The sequence below is a fragment of the Micromys minutus genome (assembly GCF_963924665.1).
Source record: "Micromys minutus genome assembly, chromosome: 3".
Classification (NCBI taxonomy): Eukaryota; Metazoa; Chordata; class Mammalia; order Rodentia; family Muridae; genus Micromys; species Micromys minutus.
In genome coordinates this window covers 39,323,478-39,349,083 of record NC_137972.1, presented here as the reverse complement: position 1 = coordinate 39,349,083, position 25,606 = coordinate 39,323,478, and the positions used below count along the sequence as shown (strand labels likewise).

At 39.2% G+C, this 25,606-nt stretch overlaps 1 protein-coding gene across 4 annotated transcripts in view; it reads left to right on the top strand.

Annotated features, from left to right (window-relative positions):
* The window catches only part of CNTN4 (contactin 4), a gene marked incomplete at both ends in the record, with an annotated part of 500,648 nt that overhangs the window by 464,795 nt on the left and 10,247 nt on the right, over positions 1-25,606 (top strand). Inside the window, 9 exons of one of the 4 annotated variants that reach the window (XM_080914738.1) lie at positions 569-744; positions 6,502-6,619; positions 10,736-10,894; positions 12,452-12,601; positions 14,283-14,353; positions 15,413-15,647; positions 17,926-18,038; positions 18,614-18,800; positions 19,232-19,344. In XM_080914738.1, coding sequence (XP_080770864.1) covers positions 569-744; positions 6,502-6,619; positions 10,736-10,894; positions 12,452-12,601; positions 14,283-14,353; positions 15,413-15,647; positions 17,926-18,038; positions 18,614-18,800; positions 19,232-19,344 — 1,322 coding nt within the window. Of the gene's footprint in view, positions 1-568; positions 745-6,498; positions 6,620-10,735; positions 10,895-12,451; positions 12,602-14,282; positions 14,354-15,412; positions 15,648-17,925; positions 18,039-18,613; positions 18,801-19,231; positions 19,345-25,606 lie in introns of all 4 variants that reach the window. The other 3 variants (XM_080914737.1, XM_080914740.1, XM_080914739.1) reach the window with 3 other exon arrangements.

Genomic DNA, 25,606 nt, shown 5'->3' with positions numbered 1-25,606 from the left:
TGGGAAAAGATCTTTACCAACCCCACATCAGATAGAGGCCTAATATCCAAGGTATACAAAGAACTCTAAAAGCTAGACACCAGAGAATCAAACAACCCTATTAAAAAATGGGGTACATAGTTAAACAAAAAGTTTTCAATCGAGGAATATCGAATGGCTGAGAAACATCTAAGGAAGTGCTCAATATCCTTAACCATCAGGGAAATGCAAATCAAAACAACTCTGAGATTCCACCTCACACCAGACAGATTGGTCAAGATCCAAAACTCAGATGACAACAGATGCTGGCGAGGATGTGTAGAAAGAGGAACACTTTTCCACTGTTAGTGGGGTTGTAAACTGATACAACCACTCTGGAAATCAGTCTGGTGGTTCCTCAGAAAAATGGACATAGTACTACCTGAAGACCCAGTTATAAACTGTGTTGTTGTTTGCTTGTTTTTGTGGAGGGTTAAAGGGAGTTTGATGATACTGGAGACTGAATTTATGTTTTTACATATGTATGCTGGGTGGCTGCTTTACTACTGAGCTGCATCCACACCCTTTGTTGTTTCCTTTCCAATTCCAGACCCAACAAAGGTGATGGTTCCCCCTTCCAGCATGGATGTCACTGTGGGAGAAAGCATTGTTCTTCCATGCCAGGTGACACATGATCACTCCCTGGACATTGTGTTTACTTGGACATTCAATGGACACTTGATAGACTTTGACAAAGATGGAGACCACTTTGAAAGAGTTGGAGGGGTAAGTATTAAAGTCATACTATCCATAGGAAGCAGCACACCAAAGGTGCTACAAACTGACCCAAATTAATTTGTTTGGATTTACTTGGAAACAAATGTAACGTCATTGTTGAAGCATCTGATTTCACAGATTCTTGGTAATTCCTGCTCTTCTCTGCATCGTTTATTAAGTAAATGATGTCACATATAGCATGCATAGCAAAACTAAGTTGTTTGCTACTGTGTGTGAAGAAAGAAACTGAAGATCGTAGGGGTTATATAAATGCCTTTTCTCCACATCTGCTAAATGAAATGACTCAGTTTTGAACCTCACATCCTAAGCTCTACTCCCATATTGTATAGCATACCACCAAAGGGTTAAGGAAGTATCTTAAAGACAGTTTCTTTTTATGCCTTAGGCTGCTATTGTATTCCTCTGTGCTCCTATGGGAGACTCATCATCATAAAGTTGGTACTTGGACTCTTGATTCTGCAAAGACACTGAGGTGATTTATCATCACCTTAGAGTCTGAATCCAAATGTGTCAATTTTGGAGATGCCTTACTTTTAGGACAATATATTATCATTGAATATGTGCCAAGATAAGTTTAACTCTAGAAACAATTTGTGTCTATCACAAACATTTTCCACAATTATTTTTCTGCATTATCCCAGATCTACATTCCCATTGGTGATGAATATTTGCTCTAATAACCACTTTCTTGGAAGAACTAATCAGAAAGTACCAGGCTATAAAACTGAGACTATGATTTGAAAAACTCATTCCTCCCATAACTATACAATAGACATATATATGATTTACTCATTTGCCCATATCATCCCTTGTGTGCCCCTTTAGGTAGATGCCCTGAAGTTAACAACTCCATCTATGGGATATATTGGAAATATATTTTCAACATAACTACTGTAATAATTCTTAGTTTGTTAGAGACTGACTTGGCAAAACACTAAATGAGATGTGAATAACTCTTCTCTCAATCCTTCCAAGGATGATATCTAAATAATATCACTTTGGATATACAGGAGAGAAATTAATTCCTTACACCGGTGGCTGTCTCTATTTGTTAGGGATTCTCTCTTGGAATATTGGTTGAGTAAGACTGGATTCGATCAATATTGTTAAGCATTCTGGACCTCTTTCATGTGGACTACCTTAGTGAGTGTCTTCTTTGGCTTTTATTGCTGTGAAGAGACACCATGACCAAGGCAACTGTTATAAAGGGCTTTGAAGAAAGCATGGCAGCATGCAGGCAGACATATGTGGTGCTAGAGAAGGAGCTGAGAGTTCTTGATCTGAAGTCACTGAAAAGTAGACTATCTTCTGCAGGCAGCTAAGGGGGGGCTTTCTTCTACACAGGGCACAACTTGAGTACTAGAAAACCTCAAAACCTGCCTTCACTTTGACACACTTCCTCCAACAAGGCCATACCTATTCCAATAAGGCCATACTTCCTAATAATGCCATTTGCCATGGGCCAATCATATTTAAACCACCACAGTGGGAGAGATTCTACTTCATTAAATCATTAATGACATCAAGTACCTTAAAGTCTAAAAATATACTCAGCCCCATACTTAACACAAAATAAATATACATAAAACTTTAATGGCTGCATTCTTTAGAAGAAGAGTGACATTAATGATATTAACAGGGCAGTATATGTTGAAAAAACCCTTATCAACTAAACTAAATAGTTTTTCACATTAAAACTAAATTCTTGGGCAAAATCAATATAAAAATTAATATTTCTGAAAATTTCATGAGCCAATTATCATGGATTGATGACTGATGAATGAAAAAGATCCCTGGTCAATCACACCTGGTAGCCATTATGTATCATTTCAGCTGAGATGTAGAGAAAACATCTTGATCAATCGAAGGACCAACGAATACTTTTCATTCTCAACCATTTGTAGTAGGACACACCTGTAATACCAGTGTTCAGGAAGGAGAAGCAGAAGGAACTGAGTCTGAGACAGCCTTGGGCTATATAGTGGGTAGACCATCTTACTTTCAACAACAACAATGGCTTTCATTTTCTTTCCATAAGAAATACCCCTCTTCTGTCTGTAACTAGTATTGTCACCAGGATCAGCAATCTACTACTGCTCCAAAGACAGGGAAGTTGGGCAGCCCCAGTGCCACTCATGGTGACAGTTTATGACTTCACCTATGAGGAGGAGACCCTGTGCCATTCTGAATTCAGCACCATTCACATATGTGCTTCCCGAATCGGCACAATGAAACAATGGTGGATAAATCCGGCCTGTTGGGTTTGGAGGAAAGATGCTGTTTTGCTATTGTTCTCAGATGTCCTCCGGTGCTCTCTCAGGAACAGAATAGGGACCCCTCCCATTGGAATGGGGCTGAAATCCACTGCTACTTGTTTGTTCTATCTGGTAGGAACATAAATGTAGACCTCAGGAACAGTTTGATCTTTCTAAAGGAGAGGACAACCTCAATCCCAGAGACTCTTACTTCAAGCCTTACTTTAATTTTTTTTTAATTTCAGCTTGACATTAAAATTATAAGTTTCACCAAAGTTTAAGAATAGCTAAACATAGTCTCAGTCACAGAACGACAAAATTCCGTTAGTAGGTTGCTAAGTGTTGAATTAGGCTACAGTAAGCTTCTTTGACACTCACCCTTTTGTTAATAGAATGAATCACTGAGACAGGGTAAAATTATTTCCTTAATTCGAATACAGCTTCCACCTTCATATCAATATGGCAATTTTTAATTTTTTAATAGTCATTTTATTTGTTTACATTTCAAATGTTATCTCCCTTCATTGTCTGCCCTCCACACACACCCACATCCCACCCATATCCTTTGCCTCTAAGAGGGTGCTTACCCACCCACCAACCCCACACCTCACTCACACCTTTAGTATCTCCCTTCTCTGAGGCAGCAAGCCTCCACAGGACCAAGGACCTCTCTGCCCACTGATGCCAGATGAGGCAGTCTTCTGATCCATATGTAGTGAGAGCCATAGACCAGCCCATGTATACTCTTTGGTTGGTGGTTTAGTCCCTGGGAGCTCTGAGGGGTCCAGTTAATTGATTCTGTTTTCTTCCTATGAGGTTGTAATCCCGTTCAGCTCCTTTAGCCTTTTCCCTAACTCTTACATTGAGGTTTCTGGACTCCGTCCAATGGTTGGCTGTGAATATCTGCATCTGTTTTAGCCAGGTGTTGGCAGAGGCTCTCAGAGGACAGCCATACCAGGCTCCTTTCTGCAGGCACATCTTAGTTTCCATCCACAGGCACCAATATGGTGGCTTTTAATAAGGATTTTTAAAGGGGTGGGGCTGGAGAGAGTTCAGCAGTTAAGAGCACTGGCTGCTCTTCCAGAGGACCCAAATTCAATTTCCAGCACCCACATGGCAGCTCACAACTGTCTGTAACTCCTGTTCCAGGGTATCTGACACTCTTACATAGATATATATGCAGTCAAATCAATAATGTACATAACGTAAACAGCAACAACCAAATTAATATGACTTCTACCTTAAAATCAATCTGGCTTCCATTTTAAAGTATATACTACCTAAAAAATCACCCCTCTGCACACATTTTTTATGGGGCTTAGTTTTGATTTAAATCACTACTTAAAGACCCATCACATGAACTGGTACCTAATCATTTGTCAATCATCTCTTTATATTAACTCCTGAATACTCACAAAACCCTATGAAATAGGTTGGTAATTATTTTCCCATTTTTTATACAGAGATGTGATCAGTATATAGTGGAATTGGATAAGAACAAAAGGGTTATAAATAAAAGAACTTTCAGATTAAAAAATATATCTGAGCTCTTCTTGAATTAGACTTAAGGTCTTTCACATGATTGTCTCACAAAGAATATTGATCACAGCCATCAATAAGACACGTTTAAATTTACTCTATGCTACATAGTTTGTGAACGGATTTCACGTAGATATCCAGACTCATTTGATTTTCACATCGCACGGTAGGGAAGGCATCCGTCTTTGAAAGGTCAATAAACTGAGAGGCAGATAGATTAAGAGACTTAGTTGAAATCACATAGCAGGCACAGGCCCCAAACAACTAAGTCTCCAAACTGAGTCTCTGTATCCAGTACATACACCTGTCTTTCTTCTTCTAATCCTAGTTGCAACAATTGGCCCTCCTGACTTCTTTTTTGCCTTAGTAAACATGAGTGTGACCTGTTTTACTGAGACAAAAGAAGAAACTGAGGACTTGTTGCTTTCAAATAGGGATAAGTTCTTCCATGGAGGTGAGTTTATAACTACCATCAATAACAAGGGGTAGAGCTGGGACATCGTTCAGTAGTTAGTAAAATGCTGCCTGCTAAACATGGGGACCTAAATTTAACCCCTGGAACAAATAGAAAACTTGGGCATGGTGGCACATGTTTAGAATCCCAGTCTGAGGAGACAGAAACAGGCAGACTCCTTCGGCTACTCTGCCAGTCAGCTGCATCTGCTTGGCAAGTTTTAGGCCAATAGGAGATCCTGTATCAAGTGACAATGAAGACAATGCTTAAGGAATGACAGGCGAGGTTGTACACTCCTCATACAAATATATATATATATATATATATATATATATATATATATATATATATATGTGTGTGTGTGTGTGTGTGTGTGTGTGTGTGTGTGTGTGTGTGTGTGTGTATACATATATATATATATATATGTACCAACATACACACAAACATGTATACATGTTATGTATATACATACACACAGAAAACAACAGAGATTGGAAATGTCTTTTGATACATACATGACTTACAGAAAGTTGCCTGGCCTTTTTGTGTGAGAGTTTTCTTGTCTGTAAATAACCTACCCCACAGAACATGTTGGAATTGAGTGTGTTAACATAACTGAAGCACTTGAGAAGTCTTGGGTGTATACAAAAATTCTAAAAAGAGTCACTCTTTGGAGAAATAACAACTTCAATGTCTGTGTCATGTTCTTGCTCTGTAGTTTGGGGTCAGAATGAAGAGAGCATTTCTAGTCTAACCCATGAAGTGGTCATAGCTTTACTGTCCAAGCTTGTCAATATCAAGACTGTGAAATCAAACTCCAGGGTAGACTGTCTTGTGGAGAACATCACTTTATATTTATAAAAAGTGGTTTTCTGGTGAGCAGTGTAGAAATGGATTCGGGGCACATAGGCATCTACACTAGGATGTAATTAGTCCTATTCATCTGCTAATCAAACATGCATTTGGCATTTGGAAAACAAATTAGCACTATTCCACACTAGATGATTCAAGATTTCCTTAGAGAGTCTGGCCTTCATAATCCTTTAATTCAAACCTGAGAGCAATCAAAATGCTGGCTGCAAGACAAGGCTCTGCTGAAAAATTTGCAGATGCCTCTAAATGGAGGCTCACCTCCTCTTTCCAAATATAGAATGTCAACGTCTCAGAATGTTGGTGCAGGCAACAGGCTGAGAGCATGCTGAAGGAAACCCATAAGGCTCCATCAAAAACCACATTGTGTAACTTTGAGTGATGCCAGCAGGGGTAGCAGACTGATCCAGACACCTGAGCTCCTGTGGAAGATAAGCTCTCAGACAACACCAGTGTTCTTATCTCTCAGGCTGCCTAACATAGTTCTAATAGCCATGGTATGCATCACTAATGATCTCATCAGCCGGTGTGAAATAAATCCATTAGTCATAGTGTCCTTCATGTGATAATGATATTTAGGGCTCATTAAAAAGTAATTGTAGCCACTTTCCTCTACTTTATCAGCAGGATTCAGCTGGTGATTTGATGATCCGAAACATCCAACTGAAGCATGCTGGGAAATATGTCTGCATGGTCCAAACAAGTGTGGACAAACTCTCTGCTGCTGCGGACCTGATTGTGAGAGGTATTCAACTTTTATTTTTATTTTTTATCGCTTCTTTTTTGTCCTTTCAATATGTCTATGTATGTATTCTACCACAGCAACATAAAAACCTCAATGTTTTTTTGAATTATGTTAAAACAACATAAGCTAACCATATTGCACAGTGGTTAGCAGTCTGTAGACATTTCCTGAACATGTATGCTTCATGAAAAATGGATAACCAGAAAGTGCCCTGAAAAGTCCAGTTCTCATGCCGAACTGAATGTCTCAGTTATGACTACTGAGTTGACAGGTGTTCTAGAATAACTTTAGATTAACAAAAACGATTAGTTAGAGTAATTCAACGAGCGCTTTTATGTTTCATCTGGAATGAACCACATTAGTGTTTTAATCTAGTAGTGTAACATGGGCTTAAGTAAACTCATCTTCCCCTAAAATTGTGAGGGTTGTGTTTACTACTCTGAAGGTAGTAGGATCTGGAAGAATGGAGCTGACAAATGCAGCAGACCAAAGGTCTCAGGCAAGAACCAACTTTATTCGGTGCATCAGACAACTTATACTCTGGGGGTTAAGAAAGGTCATTGAAGTAAAATTCTCATGGGCTCCATCTATATTCAATCACAAGGACAAGTCACACATGGCAAAAACATGTTTTCCCATAGAGGCATATAAACATTTAATTGAATAACACCAGCAACCAATAATGACTAATCTGACGTGAACTCATTCCTATATGCTGCATCTGGGAGGAGCATAAAAACATTCTCCAAATACAATTTTGTGTTTTGAAGAATTTGTGGTCACAAGACTCTTTCCTTATTTTCTTGAAGTATTCTCACAAGCACCCAGCAGTCTCCTAACACAATTCCATTCCTGGTCCACATTCCAAAAGAGCTGCCTTGGTTTTAAAATATGACTTGATGGGGAAACAAACACCCATTTTCTTGGAATGTAGTGAATAGGAGGGCATTTTATATATCGACCTTGGGGAGACTCTTAGTACTAACCTAAACTGTGCAGATATGGCTGCTCTAAATAATTCCACTAGCTGGAGAAAATTCCAGGCGTCAAATCAATTTATAAAAAAAAAAAAAAAAAAAAAAAAAAAAAAAAAAAAAAAATAAGGTTTTGAAGATTTTTTTTTAAAGCAGCTTGCTTCAAACTAACAATCTTCTTGCCTCAGCCTCTTGAGTGCTGTAGTTACTGGTGTGTGCCAACACACCTAACCAACAGAAAAAGAAAATGGGGTTGTGTGCATGCAGTACTCACAGAGACCAGCAGAGGATGAGACCAGTGACTCCTAAGGAGTAATAGAAGGTTGTGAGCTACCATAATGATGCTGAGATTTGAACCTAGGTCCTGCAGAACAGCAGCCAGTGTTCTTAACCATTGAACCATTTCTAATCCATCAAAAAAAAATCAATAAAATTAAAAGCTCTGTGAAACTGTATACTGAACAGTTTTTTGTTTGTTTGCTTGTTTACTTTCAAGTCTTAAACTTGCAATCAAGCTAACAGTATAACTGCATGGTATATAGGTATATAAATGTATATAGCATTTGCCTAGCGTGCATTAAAGCCTTAGGCTCCAACCCTGCTAAACAAAAAAGCAAATGAAGAAAAGCCAACCTGGAGCATCAAGATAATCTCAGGCCCCAAAACTCATTAATCAGAATTCCTAACTGTTAATGATGAGGATTTTTGGCCAGCCACTTGAGCCTAAAATACAAACCCTGGCTCAGGATTGGAGGCAGGGTGAATCTGTGTGCACAGGGAATAAGCTATTTTGAGAATCAATAGAAAGTATTGCTGTATGCCCTGAACAGGTACAAGGATTGGAAATGCACAGGAATTAGCAACCTAATTGTCAAGAGAGGTTAAAGAAATATTGCATTCCCATTATGACTGCTTTAGCTACCTGTTAATTGCCTTAAAAGAACATGAGCCATAAAGTTAAAGGCCAGATTTAAAAAATCGAAAATTACATTTTCAACTTAGGTAGATCTGCCCACAGAATAATGTATAAAAATGTGTTTATTTCCATTTTAAAAACACACCACAGCTGATCTACTCTCTCCTTAGGGACAAAGGAATTCTGTTTCTGGTAATTTATCCTCCACTTAATTAGGATAATGTTCAGATCAGCAGTTTAAAAACCAATAAATTTGACTAATAAATATTTAAATCAGTAGTACTTGAAGTTCTTAAATGATATTGTATACTTCATTTCACAGAAAATAGCATTGCATACCAAAAAGAATTTGCAAACGCAATCTAAAAGAAAGTCTAGCCTAATCAGTTAATAAGGCCAATAAATTCATATGACACTTAAAACCACAATCTTTCATCTTATCTCTGCCTGCTCTGTCCTTGCATCTTTCATCCACATTGCAGTGAGGAGACAGAAATGTATTCCATTGCCCTTAAGAAGTTTGTATGTTGACTCTGGAACCTCTAATTCCCTGATGCTTGCTTTACTTAATCTGCAAGTGTCTCATGGCCAACAGCAAGGCCTCCTTCCCTGAGCAAGAGGCAGACACCAGCATCAAAATAGTTGTTTTTCTTGTGCTGGGACAAAACCATCTCATGTTTTGTCCAGTGGACATTTTCTTGTTGCTGTTGTCATTGTCATTGTTGAAAGAGGGATCCAATTTCCCTACAAGAAAGTAAACAGTCCCTAAGAGCACAGCTACACACTGCTGGGGATGGGTGACAGGAAGATAAAGGATAAGAGAGATCCCAAAAGCATCTTCCTCCCTTCAGTGCCAGGCCCCTACCACCCCTTCATTTGCTTCCTACACAGTGGCCACAAAGCAACTCAGATAGCTCCTATTGATTTAATTCTTTGAGCAGTTAAAAGGGAACACTTTTCTATTTGTGGGAGATTCTTAAGGCTCTCAAACAGCATTAATAAAGAAAAAGGGTAGAAATACCAGGCAAACAAAGCTGGTCAGATACAAAGGAGCATAGATTGACTTCAGGACTTTACCTGGTTATTAGGAGTAAAGACCAAAGGTCACGTGAGCTCTGTCTAGATGGCATTAGACTGGCTTGCTGAAATGTCACCATGGAAAATTAATCAGTTCCAACATACACATTTGCAGGCATTTCATTCAGAAGTGGTGGAGAGAAGATAAATTTAGCCTCACCTGTGAGTCTATAAACGTGATTTTTAAAGAAGCAGAGAGAATGCAGGGTGTAGCATAAAGGTGAAGGAGATTTCCAAACAAAATCTTACCTGGGAATTTCCATTATCTTTTCCCTACTCCATGAGAAGTGCCCTTTTTATCTCAGCCCAGAGATCTTTTGTGAGTATATTTGATTGCTAATTTGGGGATTATAAAATACTTCTTAGGAATCGCTCCTCATGTCTGCCCAACAAGTAAGGGTTAATCACCCAAGACACTCATCATCACCTTCTATTCCAAGGTGATAAACTAACTGATATCTGAGCTACATTTTTAAAATCACATTTAACTCTCTGGACACAGCTTTCAATAATAGCAAGGAAGAAAGTCCCGTGTCTTTCCTTTGACCCTCTTGATGCTTCATCTTCTAATTGTTTTTCTAGCCCTCTGTTTATGATCTCCAAACCACTGTTTAAATAGGATTTCTTCCCTTTTCAATGATTTAAGTACACAGAAGTAGAAAAGCAGTAACCATCAGGAGAATAAGTAGAAAAATATAGGCATGACTTACAGAAACTAACATCCAGGGGGATGTTAGACTCTAACCCAGTTTTGGAATTACTTCAAAGAGGACTGTTGAGGACTGTTGTGACTCTTGAGGACTGGCCATTTTTATAGTAGTCCCTTTGTTTGTAAGCTCAGGCATGTGCTGAATGCAGTATGGTGGATGATGCCCCAACATGAGGATTTTCCTTTATTCTTTCTTTGCCTATTTGTGTTTCCCCCTATAGTCTGTGAGCTTCTGCAAGGAAGTGACATGTGTCAGTTCATTGCTATAGTTTCAAAGTTAAACTAGGTTCTTCTTACTCAGTAGCTTTAAAACAAAATGGGATGTACATGTAGGTAGTTAATCAAATGATTGAGTGACTTAGTACCCATTTAAGTGAGTAGGTTTTATACTTGGACATTTGAGTGTGCTGCCCAATTATGAATGCCTTGCCCTCTGACAGGTCCTCCAGGTCCTCCTGAGGCTGTGACCATAGATGAAATCACAGACACCACTGCTCAGCTTTCTTGGAGACCTGGACCGGACAACCATAGCCCCATCACCATGTATGTCATTCAAGCTAGGACTCCATTCTCCGTGGGCTGGCAAGCTGTCAGTACAGGTACCATTACTGCATGCTGGGTGATGTTGTCATTGCCTCCATGAAGGTGCTCCCTCTCCCAACCACCTTCTCCCACCTCAGCACCTCAGCATCCACTACACTGGGAAATCGAGCCTTCAATGGACCAAAGGCCTCTCTTCCCATTGATGCCAGACAATGCTATCCTCTGCTATGTATGCAACTAGAGCCATGGGTCTCTCCATGTGAACTCACTGGTTGGTGTTTTAGTCACTGGTGGCTGTGGTGGGTTTGGATAGTTGATAATTTTGTTCTTCCCGTGGGGTTGCAGACCCTTTCAGCTCCTTCAGTCCTTTCTCTAGCTCCTTCATTGAGGTCCTCGTGTTCAGTCTGATGGTTAGCTGCAAGCTTCTGCTGGCAGAGCCCCGGAGGGGCATTAATATCAGGTTCTTGCCAATAAGTACTATTTGGCATCAGCAATAGTGCTTGAGTTTATTGGGTGCATATGGGGTGTATCCCCAGATAAGGCAGTCTCTGGATGATCTTTTCCAGGAAACCACTTATAAGATGTGATAAATATAAGGAATTGGAGGGAAGTGGTTGATCAAAATATATATGAGGTCCTTAAAATTTAACACAATATTATAAAAATTGGATTGACAACACGATTTATATGTTACACGAAATTGGACCTAACATTTATTTCTGCCTCAAAACATCAAAGCCACACAGCAGTCCCTTGGGACTAAAAGAGTGTGTACCTTGCTTGCAGAACTTCTGTTTGTCTAATTTCTACTTCAAATGTTATCTCAAAAAAAAAAAAAAAAAAAAGAAAGAAAAAGAAAAAGAATTGTTGGCAGGTGTTGGGATTGGAAAAAGAATTAAGATCTATAAGCAATGACAATAAAATTTTACCAAAGGAAATATAACATTAATATGAATGAGCAAAGAAAGTTTAAAATATTGTTATTACTGATTCTCTGATAGGAACAACAGAGTTATGATTTCAACATGAAATGTCCCCAATAGGGTCATGCAATGAAAGTTTTATGCTAAGCCACTGGTACTATTTTGGGAGGGGATGAAAGCTTAGGAAGTGGATCTAGCTGGAGGAGGTATGTCATTAGGTCATTAGGTTACTCCTTTGAAGAATACCCTGTCCTTGGCCCCTTCCTGTTTCTATTTCCCAGACACCATGTTTCTAGCTGTGAGATACCACATTCCCACCAACATGGTACTCTTCCTGGCTTTAAGTCTCATGCATTGAAGCCAGACAACCTTAGACCAACATCTCGAATACCCTGACCCAAAATAGTTATCCCTCTTGAGATTTTTCTCTGAAGTATTTGTCAAAATGACAAAAGAGTCTAACACAGAAGCAGAAAAGGGGAAAAAAGAAAGCACGAACTAGAATTTGTGAATTTGATGTAACGGCATGTTCATATGTCCTCATCATTATCCCAGTAGAATAACTATGATGCCCTGCTTGGAAGTGATGGCGGGGGTAGCAGAGGTAGATATTCCCATAATCCCCTCTGCATGTCTTGACCCTGAGTGGATTCTCTTAAACCCTCTCACTTACCTCTTGATACCTTTTAGTTCCAGAACTTGTTGATGGGAAGACATTCACGGCAACTGTAGTGGGTTTGAACCCCTGGGTTGAATATGAATTCCGCACTGTTGCAGCTAATGTAATTGGCATTGGGGAACCCAGCAGGCCCTCGGAGAAACGGAGGACAGAAGAGGCTCGTGAGTACCACCCAGGATATGCATTGTATATTCTAGCAGCTCCCATTCCTTAAGGCCATGGTTTTTCAACCTGGACATACAATGAGACTTTCACAGGTATCACCAAAGATCATTGGAAAACAGATATTCACATTATGATTTACAGCAGTAGCAAAATTAGTTATAAAATAACAACAAAAACAGTTTTATGGTTGGAGATCACCACACCATAAAGAACTGTATTAAATTGTCACAGCATTAGAAAGGTTGAAAACCACTGTCTTAAGGAGAAATCTTGACTTCTTCCTGATCCTTGCCTTCAATGAGTTTTATATTTACACACCTTTCCCCTCATAATGATCATACAACAGGCCAGGAGAATCTCAACCTTGTGGGTAGTAAGCTTTAATCAAGTTCTTATTTCTCTTTGTTTGAGCCCAGTCAGTGGTGGGGCACGAAACAACATAGTACCTCCAAAGTCAACTCTCTCTTTTTTGGTTCATGTATCAGAAACAAACAAAACAAAACAAAACAAAACAAAACAAACAAACAACAACAAAAAAAAAACTACAAAGAAATCACAGGGAACATTTCCTCAGAAATCATTGCTAGGATTATTTTAGGATGTAAACCATTGCAACAAGTGAAGAATGAGAGTAACCTGCCTACAGCTTGTATGATAAACAAAGAATGAAAGTACTGTACATCCAGCTGGAGCAGATTATTTCCTTATAAACTAGGGGATCCTGTTTTATGGCCACTGTAGCACCCCAGTGATGAAAATAACAATTTGTAAAGGAATACTAAGATCCTAAGCAGACTAGCAATTTCACCATATTCTTAAAATTGAAAGAAAAAAAATTAATCTATGTATTGTTGCCTTTAATCAAGCATATACTGGCTGGCTAGCTGCAGTCCCCAGTATGATACTTAAAAAATCTGCCTGGGTCCTTCATTTAGATGATGGCATAACTAGCCTTAGACTCTCTTCCCACATCTCTAAATCTATAACTCAAGTCTGCCCTGTAATCTGGAGAAGGAAGTGAGTCTGATCTCCCCTCTTTTACAGCGAAAACTGGGGATCAGAGAGGTTAAGCACAGTGAGCCAGGGGCTAACCTAAGCCCATCACTTCCTTCAACACTCAGCTCAAAGCTCACCTTCTTCTGAGAAGCTATTAGCCCAGCGCTCCTCTGAGCAACCTGCTACTACAGAACACCACTGCTCTTCTCCATTCTGTCTGCAACATCATTGGGTGTTGTCCACGTTTCTCTGTGATGCTCTGCATGTGCTCTCACCCTCCCACTAGATTGTAAGCTCCACGTGGGCACAGTTTGTCCTGTCTTTCTCCTGTGTTACCACAACATGGCTAATAAATGTCTAACCAAGCAAGAAAACAGATTCTTCAGTCCTTTCTTCCTCTGAACCCTAGGTCTTTAGGGTTGGAGCTAAACAATTGCTCAGTGGTACCTGGTAGTGTGTATACTCCATTGAACCAGAAACAGGTAATTAACAGCAATTTCCTTGATAGATTTGGCTTCTGTAAGCCATTACAGTGCCCCCCTTATAGATGTCATTTCTGATATCCAAAAGCAAAGGGATATGTGCCCAAATATTCACTGACACTGAGGCATCCAATCTACGTAGCCTTCCTGGTCTCCATTGGCACTTGAAATAACTTGGTTTCTATCTTCTCTCCTGCAGTCCCTGAAGTCACCCCGGCTAACGTCAGTGGTGGTGGAGGCAGCAAATCTGAACTGGTTATAACTTGGGAGGTAAATCTGTCACAGAACCAAAGGGACATGAACTTGTCTGGGCTATTTTGTTACTGTCCTCCATATGACTAGAAGCTAGGAACTGTCCCCCTCTGTTTCCAATAAATCTATTAATGGCTATCAGGAAGTGAAGGTGTTTGGCTACCCATTGTTGAAGCAAGTTTTAATATGACTGCTCACGGGAAAGACCATCATGAAAGAGGAGATAACACAAGTTTAAAAAACAACGCAAAAACAAAAACAAACAAACAAAAAAAAAAAAAAAAAAACAAGGAAGTCTGGTTCAGAGAAAACCAGTCTTTCTTTTCTTTCTGAATTGCTGCATGGCCAATTGATTTAAACATCTGCCAGCTATAGATTGAGTGTCCCAGAACAATTTCCTGGCAGTTGGCTTTGCTTCTGGGCTGTGAGGTATTTCTTTAAACAACCTGGAGGAAGGTTAGCGACCAATTTATTAAAAATTGATTTTGAAAGAGGAGGTGGAAGCTTCAGAAAAAGGTTTGAAATGTGTTCCAAAGATTTTAGACAATGTCCCCTGAAATAAAAAGCCTTTCATTCACTCAGAGCACCAGCAGGAAAAGGAAAGAAATCTGTTCCTCACTTCCACCTGAGCCCAGAGTCTCCTCAGGGGCAGGATCTTGCCTGAGCGGAGATGGCCCTCTTTTGTGAATTCATTCATCTATTAGACACCCAAGGAAAATGATTACTGGATGGTGCATGATAGAAAGGGTTTTGTTTGATTTAGTTTTGGTTTGGTTTTAATCAGCCGTGTGGTTAATTGGGCATCATTTGTAGCTGTTTCAGAGTTGAGGCCACCTTACTAGAGCCCATCTCTTCATAGCTGATCTTCAGTTTATTTCCAAGGCTATAGTACATCTGGAACCACATGAAAATCAGGAACAGGTTAAATTAAAAAGGTGGTTGCAAATAAAACCCAATTCAAATTGTCGATGAATAGTCTTTAAAAGTTGAATTCACTGAAGCAAGAGTTGGGGTCTCCCCTTTAATATTTCAGGCAAGCTACTATGCTTTCTGAGTACAACCTCCCTTCCTCCCCAGACAGTCCCTGAGGAATTACAGAATGGCAGAGGCTTTGGTTATGTGGTAGCCTTCCGGCCACATGGCAAAATGATCTGGATGCTGACTGTGCTGGCTTCAGCTGATGCCTCCAGATATGTGTTCCGGAATGAAAGCGTGCGTCCGTTCTCTCCCTTTGAGGTTAAAGTGGGTGTCTTCAATAACAAAGGGGAAGGCCCTTTCAGCCCCACCACGTTGGTGTATTCTGCTGAAGAAGGTATGGTTCATGCTACCTTGATATTTCTTCAATTCTAAATCGTGTTCCTTTCTGGATGTTTGATCAACTTAGGGTATAACATACATATAAATCAAAAGGATATCTTCATAATAGACAAGTATACTATAAAAACACTGGCTCACTATCTACCATAGTCTCTCTGTCTCTGTCTCTCTGTCTCTCTGTCTCTCTGTCTCTCTGTCTCTCTGTCTCTCTCTCTCTCTCTCTCTCTCTCACACACACACACACACACACACACAGAGAGAGAGAGAGAGAGAGAGAGAGAGAGAGAGAGAGAGAGAGAGAGAGAGAGAGAGAGACCAGTTATCTAGTTTTTATGGGTACACACCAGTAATCCCAGAATATGGAAGGTTGAGGCATGTTATCTAGTTTTAGACCTTCCTAGGGTACATATTTGTATCTGTCACCAAAACAAAAAAACTTAGTTACAACTCTATCACCTATAAAAATCACATGGCTTTCCATCAATTGATTCTATTGCTAAGGACCATCCAAGCTTGCAAGTACCCTCTGTTATCTTCAGATTTATTTTTCTGTGTGTCTTGATACATACATACATACATAATACCTGTGTTATGATTTTTAAAAAGTCATATTTTATCCATTTCAACAAATATGAAGATAGAATGTTTTGCTCTCACACATCCCTTCTGTTTGATGCCATTTTGCTCTGACTCTCACTTCCTAGGAGAGGAAAATCACAAAGCAGCTTGATTACCTTTCACACTGCCATAATGTTCAAAGGTCCTCACACATTATTTACTTCTTTTGGGAGGGTCCTGCATTCAGAATGCCTCTCACACAGTCTTCAGCATGCTCAGAGCTTATCATTGTTGTTGTAATGATGATATTCAGAATTAAATCACAGGCCAGCATCTGAAAATTGAGACATTAGTTTGGAGTCATCAAAGAAACTACACGTTCTCTTTCCTTGTAGAGAAATGATTCCCATGGAGGTGGTGATGGTCTACCTCTCTGCTGATTCTCACATCTCTCCCCTGCATACTATAAGCAAAAGACTGGGGACCATCCAAACCAAACCTGTCCCCTTGCATGTGCTTCTGCATTTTCGGTTCCCTGTCTTACTCGCATTATAAGTTCCTACTCATTCTTCTGGCCTCTCTTTGAATAGCAGTGGTTTTCTGTGGTTCCTTAGCCCTACTACATGGAATAGGTGTCTGTTTATGTCTCACTTCTTGAGTATCATTTGTAGCTGTAATATTTACAGCATCTGCATTTTTTGCTATGATAATGTTCCTGGCAACATATTTAAAGTTTTGAAATTTTATTATATGTTCTCATGAAGGAGACTGTTTTCTGAGGATGACTGAGGTTTTCTGCTATTGTCTCAAGAGACACTTAAAAAATTCTGAATTAACACATAAGTAGAATCTTATTGTTATGTGTAAACAGAGATCCCCATGTCCAATATTTCCTGGAGTGTGCACTGTAGAAGAGCATACAAATTGAGACTAAATTATAAAAGATTAATGTGCTGGCTTTAAAGAGGGCTTTGTTATAACATGTTGAGGCTTAAGAGAAAGAAGATGGTGCTTTTGTCAGCCAATGGGTCCCTGGAACAGTTGAAGTTTTAAAGTTATCAAATAGTTATGTCCTGACTTGAATTGCTTTTTAAAAAGTACACAGTTATCCAAGGTAAAATTTTGTGAATGTTAATATTTAAGTCATGGCTAAACTAGGAAGGCAGCGTATTAAAAGAAAATTTTATATAGAAATGGTGTACAACACTCATAAAACTCTGGCACAAACAACTAGAATGTGAAACTGTTGGTTCAATCTACCATTTGCTTTTGGGAATACTGAGTCCCAGAAACTGTAAACGACTTGTTTAAGGTTTCAGAGACTACCTTATAAAACTAAGCCCCCAAGCAGCTTTCTTGAATTGTAGTCAATTCAGTTAACTATGCTTGTTTCCTTCTCTCTTGTCCTCATAATCTAGCAACTGAGACTATAAACCAACTAACAAAGAGCTACCTGAACAACGTGCTGATTAAGAAAAATTCCCATAGGGTCACTTTAGTTCCATTTACTGCAGTGTAGACCTTTTTAAGACTTCAGAAGTATCTGTTCTTAACCACCAGACTATAGATTATAATTGTTTATCTGGGGGAGAGATTGTTTATCTCAAGGATGAAGGACATATGGCCATGGGTTATTTTTGCCTTCTAACCCCATTTTAAAAAACCTGTTTTGATGAAGCTGACCTAATAGTAAATTTTTCTGAATTGATTTGCAGAACCCACCAAGCCACCAGCCAGTATCTTTGCCAGGAGTCTATCTGCCACAGATGTTGAAGTTTTCTGGGCCTCCCCTATTGGAAAGAACAGAGGACGAATTCAAGGTTATGAGGTAAGACAGAGATCAGTGCATTTAATCTACATCTTTTGGTGGGACTTCTATGGCATGTTCACTAATGGGGAAAGACCCACATTTCCTTGTACAGGTATCTGTTTTAGAGCCCTACTTCTAGCGTACCATTAATAGAAGCATTGAAGAATCTACTGTCAGACCACATTTTACCAATGGCTTTAGAAGTCAGGAGTGGTCATTGTTCTTGAAGAAATTCTGAGCTCAGTTTCCAGCATACATGCACGTGCACGACACACACAATTTGTTTTTAATTTTAAAATATTTTTTCAATATTATATGCTCAAAATCACCTGGAATCAAAACAAAGGCATGGAAAAATGAGAGAAATAGTCATTGATGATTCTCCACACTGGCAATCTCAGTGGGAAAATAAGAGAAAAGATTTTCTTACTGTGGATAATTTTGTACATGATGTAAATCTTGTTCTAAAAGCTCTGTCTATGAGTTAACATCAAAATTTACCTCTATCATAAAAATAGCATAACAATATTATTACTTGATGAGGTATCCCCAGTGGTTGTAATTTCCAAGGTCCATTATTTTTATTTTTTCAGGTAAAATATTGGAGACATGATGACAAGGAAGAAAATGCTAGAAAAATACGAACAGTTGGAAATCAGACATCCACAAAAATCACCAACTTGAAAGGGAGTGCTCTGTATCACTTATCTGTCAAAGCATATAACTCAGCTGGGACAGGACCCTCAAGTGCAACAGTCAATGTCACGACCAGAAAGCCACGTAAGGACAGAGTTGCTCAGAAATATTTTGGGGATTCATCAAACATACTCCAAGTTCATTACCTATCCCCACCTCCCAGGGATCATTTGCATACTAATTGGTATCATTATATGGATTCAAATGCACCTTAGCATTTTAACTGAACCTTTCAGAATAGCATGCCAAATTCATTGCTCCAGAGGACAGAAAGATAAATGTTTTTCTCCACACTGGGAAGGACTACTTCTTTTAGCTATAAATGGTAGGCGACCAACTGAATCTTTTTCCATTTGCAATGCTGTATCTTGTCAGATTTCAGTGACCTTGAAGACACATATTAGTGCAATCGCCCATTAAATTGCCTCTACTCTCAAATTCTAGTAAGGGGATATTCCTCGGAATCCATTGAGATTTAATAATCTGTGACTTCGTCTATCTTAATTTTTTTATAGCACCAAGTCAACCCCCTGGAAACATCATATGGAATTCATCGGACTCCAAAATTATCCTCAACTGGGATCAAGTGAAGGCCTTGGATAATGAGTCAGAAGTAAAAGGATACAAAGTGGGTAATTTCTTTTTGCAAGGACACCTAATCCTGCTATTAGCAGGAAGGGAATCTGCTGGGTAGCAGCAGATGCTCCATTTTCTCATTCGTCCCTGGTGGGCTTCCTAGCTGAATGTTTTGCATTCAGGAATCTCTATCCTAAAGTAGACTCATCTAAACATCATGTGTTCCCTGTCTCAACTTCTAAGGACTTAGGCTATCACCTGGGTGTTCCGGTCTTTCCTTTCTCTCACAAATAACTGAGATAATCAGCTTGGAAAAAGAAAAAAAAAAAAAAAGAGACTAAATTTGGTTCACACTTGAGGAAGTTTCAGTCCATATTTGGTTCACACTGTTGCTTTGCGGCCTCTAGCACAGCAATATACCATGGCAGGGAAGTGTGGTGCATGGAGGCCAGGATTCGGAGAAAGGAAGACAGAAAGGGAGGGGGAGAGACAGAGACACAAGGGTAAACAGAGAGAGAGAGAGAGAGAGAGAGAGAGAGAGAGAGAGAGAGAGAGAGAGAGAGAGAGAGAGAGACTAAAATTCCATTCTGCAATCTCCTGCAAGAGCACTCACAAAGTCAACCCTTTTGGGTCCCACCATCCCCAGGTAACACTAAAGGCTGGAGCCTGAGCACAAAACCTATAATTTCATGTGCATTTTGGGTTTATGTAACCTAGATCAGAAATTGTTAAAGGCTCTGTGATTGGGACTCTACAAAATCCCCTCCCCCAAACCTCCCTTTACCATTTGCTTTTAGCAACTTTTAGTGTGTGTATGTGTGTGTGTGTGTGTGTGTGTGTGTGTGTGTCTGTGTGTGTTTAACTAACATTACTAACTTCCCAATGTCACTCACAAATTAGTCCAAGCACCATACATCACAGAGGGAATGTAAAGGGCAAAGCAGGCCAAGAGAAGCATAAGAACATTTGATTTAGCAGAAGAGGCTCGTTGATCTTCATATAGGATTTGGGGAAGCTATTTTTACATCTGTAGTAATAGAATGAAATGTGGGAGTAAATTAAAACTAGGGCACTTAGTTCTCTTTCTGATTTCTCTATCAGATCAAATGAGGTAATCCTTTAGGGCGTTAGGCATGTCATTTATATCTTTTGGATTTAGACTTTTAGAATATAGAAACTGCTGGCACCACTGATCCAATATTAGGAAGAAGGGTTTTGTTTGTTTGTTTGTTTGTTTGTTTTTCTTGTGAATAACAGAAAGAAACTATCCAGAGGCATCTGGAAGAGTTCAGAAAGAAGGAAGCAAACTGGACAAGTCAAGGTTTAGGGAAAAGAGAGAGCAGGAACCAGAGAATAGAGAGAGAGAGAGAGGGAAAGAGGGAGGGAGGGAGGGAGGGAGGGTGAGAGAGAGAGAGAGAATCTTAAAATAGTAATAGAGAGGACGTGGAACAGACAAATCATGAGAATTATAGAGGATGCATAGTTGTGGGGCATGGATTTTGAAAGATATAACAAGGATTTGTGATACTGAAGGAGCCCAGATACCAATATGCTAATTGGTGCCACAGGTAGCAAAATGTCCCTTCTGCCAATGGTAAGGGATGAGTCCTTTTGGCCGATGGAAACAATTTCCAAAAGTTCCCAAGGAATTCTTGGTTTTATCTAACCTCCAGAAATGTTTTTCTAGTTCAGCTTTTGCTAATTTCTGGATATATGGGCATCCTGAGACCTAACAATCAGATTTGAAGAAATAATCTCTGGTCTCAGTCTCGCAAAGTAAACTATCCATGCAAATAAGTAAATTAAGGTGAGCTCATTCAGCAAATAGTCTAGATATTTATTCAATGTTCTTGTTTTTTTTTTTACCTTTATATTTCTTATGGTCCAGACATTGCCCCCCTCCCAGACAATTCTTCCACAGTTTTTTATCCCATTCCTCCTCCCTTTGTCTTCAAAAGAATGCCCACCTCCAGGCCTCCCTAACCCTTTGGGCCTCAAGTCTTTTCAGGATTAGGAGCATCTTTTCTCTCTTAGGCCATACCAGGCAGTCCTCTGCTGTATTATGTGTCAAGGGCCTCAGACCAGCTCATATATACTGCCTTGTTGAAGGCTCAGTATCAGAGAGATCTCGGGTGTCCTGGTTAGCTGAGACTGTTGGGATTCTTATGTGATCACTCTTCTGCTCAGCCTTTTCATAATTCAACCACAGGGGTACCCAACTTTTGTCCAATGGTTGGGTGTATCTGCACCTGTCTCAGTCAGCTGCTTCGTAGGCCTCTCAGAGGAGAGCCATGCTAGGCTCCTATTTACAAGCACACCACAGCATCAGTAAAACACTCAGGCCTAAGAGCTTACCCTTGAAATGGATACCAAGTTAGGCCAGTCACTGGACTGCATTTCCCTCAGCCTTTTCTCCATTTTTGTCCCTGCAGTTCTTTTAGATAGGAAGAATTCTCAGCCAGAGATTTTACTCTGGGATGGCAACCCCATCCCTACACTTGAAGTCCTGTATTTCTACTAGAGGTGGACTCTACATGTTCCCTCTCCCCACTGTTGGGCAAATTCTCTAAGTTCTCTCCCTTTGAGTCCTGAGAGTCTCTCACCTCTCAGATCTCTGATATATTCTAGCAGGTCCCCCTTCCTCCTAGCTCCTGAAGTTGCATATTTTCATTCATTCAGGGTTTTTCTGCTGTCTCCTCCCCACCTTATACCTGGTCATGTTCCACCTTTGCCTCCACTCGCCCACCTAGGTCCCTCACTCCCTCTGCCCCCCACCCCCCAAGTGGGATTGAATCATTCTTGCTTGGGCCCTTCTTCTTGTTAACCTTTAGTTCTATGGATTATATTCTAGGTATTCTATAATTTCTGATTAATATCCACTTATTAGTAGTACATACCATGCATGTTCTTTAGGGTCTGAGTTACCTCACTCAGGATGATATTTTCTAGTTCCACCTATTTGCATACAAAACTCATGATGTCCTTGTTCGTAATATCTGAGTAGCATTCCATTGTGTAAATAAACAACATTTTCTGTATCCATTCTTTGGTTGAGGGACATCTTGCTTGTGTCCCGCTTCTGGCTATCACAGATATAGCCACTAGAAACATTATAGTATATGTGCCCATGTGGTATGGTATGATATCTTTTGGGTATATGACCAAAAGTGGTACAGGTGCATCTTCAGGTAGATCTATTTCCAATTTTCTGAGGAACTTCCAGATTAATTTCCAGAGTTATTGTACAGCTTGCAATCCCACCAGCAAAAACGTAGTGTTTCTCTTCTCCTCATCCTCTCCAGCATGTGTGTGTGTGTGTGTGTGTATGTGTGTGTGTGTGTGTGTGTGTGTGTGTGTGTGCTGTCACCTCAGTTCTAGATCTTAGCCATTCTGATTGGTATAAGGTGGAATCTCAGGATCATTTTGATTTGCATTTCTCTGATCACTAAGAACTTATTTTTAATTGAACTACTTTATTTTAAAAAACAAAGATAAATGTACAGATTTTAAGCATTTTTGGATAAAAGTATATGAATACATTTTTGTCAGTACTTGAATTTTTTTAAAGATTTGATAGTACGCATTAAGATCTTGCTAGTTACAATGAACAAAAAGTACATGTAAAACAAGATGTAACCTAGAAATAGTCAAAGTTTTCGTGGTGTGTAAAGATTAAGCATAATGGTTTTTCATTTTCTTTCTTTTTTTTTCACCTTTTTTTTCTTGAACTTCATATAGTCTGTGAATTGTTTCTAGGGTGTTCAGAGCTTTCTGGGGTTAGTATCCAATTATCAGTGACTGCATATTATGTCTGTTCTTTTGTGACTGGGTTATCTCACTCAGGGTGATATTCTCTACATGCATCCATCCATTTTTTTAAAGAATTTCATAAAGTCATTGTTTCTGATAGCTGAGTAGTACTCCGTTGTGTAAATATACCACAATTTTTGTATCCATTCATCTACTGAAGGACATCTGGGTTCTTTCCAATTCTGGCTATTATAAATAGGGTTGCTATGAACATTACGGTGCATGTGTCTTTGTTATATGTTGAAGTTTCTCTGGGGTATATGCCCAGAAGTGGGATAACTGGGTCTTCAGGTAGTACTATGTCCAATTTTCTGAGGAACCGCCAGACTGATTTCCAGAGTGGTTGTATTAGCTTGCAACCTCACCAACAGTGGAGAAGTGTTCCTCTTTCTCCGCATCCTCGCCAGCATCTGCTGTCATGTGAATTTTTGATCTTAGCCATTCAGGTTGGTGTGAGGGGGAATCTCAAGATTGTTTTGATTTGCATTTCCCTGATGACTAAGGATGTGGAGCACTTCCTTAGATGCTTCTCAGCCATTCAATATTCCTCAATTGAGATTTTTTTTTCTTTTTACAACTTTATTTTATAAAACAAAGATAAATGTACAGATTTTAAGCATTTTTGCATAAAATTATACAATACATTTTTGTCAGTACTTTTGTTTCAGATTTTAAAATAATTTTTACATAAAACTATATGAATATATTCTTAGTCAGTACTTGATTTTTTTAAAGGTTTGATAGTACGCATTGAAAACTTAATGAGAAATTTTTGTTTAGCTCTGTACCCCATTTTTAATAGGGTTGTTTGATTCTCTGGTGTCTAACTTCTTGAGTTCTTTTTGTACCTTGTATATTAGGTCTCTATCAGATGTGGGGTTGGTAAAGATCTTTTCCCAATCTGTTGGCTGCTATTTTGTTTTCTTGACAGTGTCCTTAGCCTTACAGAAACTTTGCAATCTCATTAAGTCCCATTTGTTAATCTTTGACCTTAGAGCATGAGCCATTGGTGTTCTATTCAGGAAATTTTCTCCTGTGCCTATGTGTTCTAAGGCTTTCCCTACTTTCTCTTCTAATAGTTTCAGTGTATCTGGTTTAATGTGAAGATCTTTGTTCCACTTGCACTTGAGCTTTATATGTGGGCTTTTTCTTGTCTTTGTTGTTATTAAAGACCAGCCTTACACCATGGTGATCTAATAGGATGCATGGCAGTATTTCAATCTTCTTATATCTATTTTGAGGCTTGTTTTGTGACTGATTATATTGTCAGTTTTGGAGAAGATGGCATGAGCTGCTGAAAAGAAGGTGTATTCTTTTGTTTTAGGATATGTTCTATAGATGTCTATTAATTCCAAATGGTTCATAATCTCTGCTAGTTTCACTGTGTCCTTGTTCAGTTTCTGTTTTCCATGATCTATTCATTGATGACAGTGGGGAGTTGAGATCTCCCACTATTACTGTGTGGGGTACAATGTATTTTTTGAGCTTTAGTAGGGTTTCTTTTATGAATATGGGTGCTCTTGCATTTGGAGCATCTATGTTAAGGATTGAGAGTTCCTCCTCACAAATTTTCCCTGTAATGAGTAAAAAAGTGTCCGTACTTATCTTTTTTGACAACTTTTGGTTGAAAATTTACTTTATTCGATATTAGAATTGCCACTCCAGCTTGCTTCTTGGGGTTGTTTGCTTGAAAAGTTTTTTTTTCCCCACCTTTTACTCTGAGATAGTGTCTGTCTTTGTCTCTGAGTTTTCTGTAAGCAGCAAAATGCTGGATTTTGTTTATGTATCCAATCTGATAGCCTTTATCTTTTCATTGAGGAATTGAGTCCATTTATGATAACAGATATTAAAGAATAGTGGTTGCTGTTTCCTGCTATTTTATCTTTTAGAGGTAGAATTGTGCCTCTGTGTCTTTCTTCTTTTGGTTTTCTTGCTTAGGTATTTGCTTGTTTTTACTGGAATGTAGTTTTTCTCCTTGTATTGGGTTTTCCGCCTATAATTCATTGTAGTGCTGGATTTGTGGTCAGATATTGTGTAAATTTAGTTTGGTCCCTGAATATCTTAGTCTCTCCATCTATGGTGATTGAGAGTTTTTCTGGGGATAGCAGCTTGGGCTGACACTTGTGTTCTCTTAGGATCTGCATGATGTCTGTCCAGGATGTTCTAGCTTTCATAGTCTCTGTTGAGATATCAGGTGTGATTCTGATTGGTCTACCTTTATATGTTACCTGACCTTTTTCCCTTACTGCTTTTAGTATTCTTTCTTTGCTTTGGGCACTTGGTGTTTTGACTATTATGTGTCAGGAGGAATTTCTTATCTGGTCCACTCTATCTGGAGTTCTGTAGGCTTCATTTATGCTCATGGTCATCTCATTCTTAAGGGTAGGGAAGTTTTATTCTACGATTTTCTTGAAGATATTTACTATGTTGATATAACTAAGAATATATTAGTTGATATTCTTCTCCCTCTTCTATTCCTATTATCCTTAGGTTTGGTCTTCTCA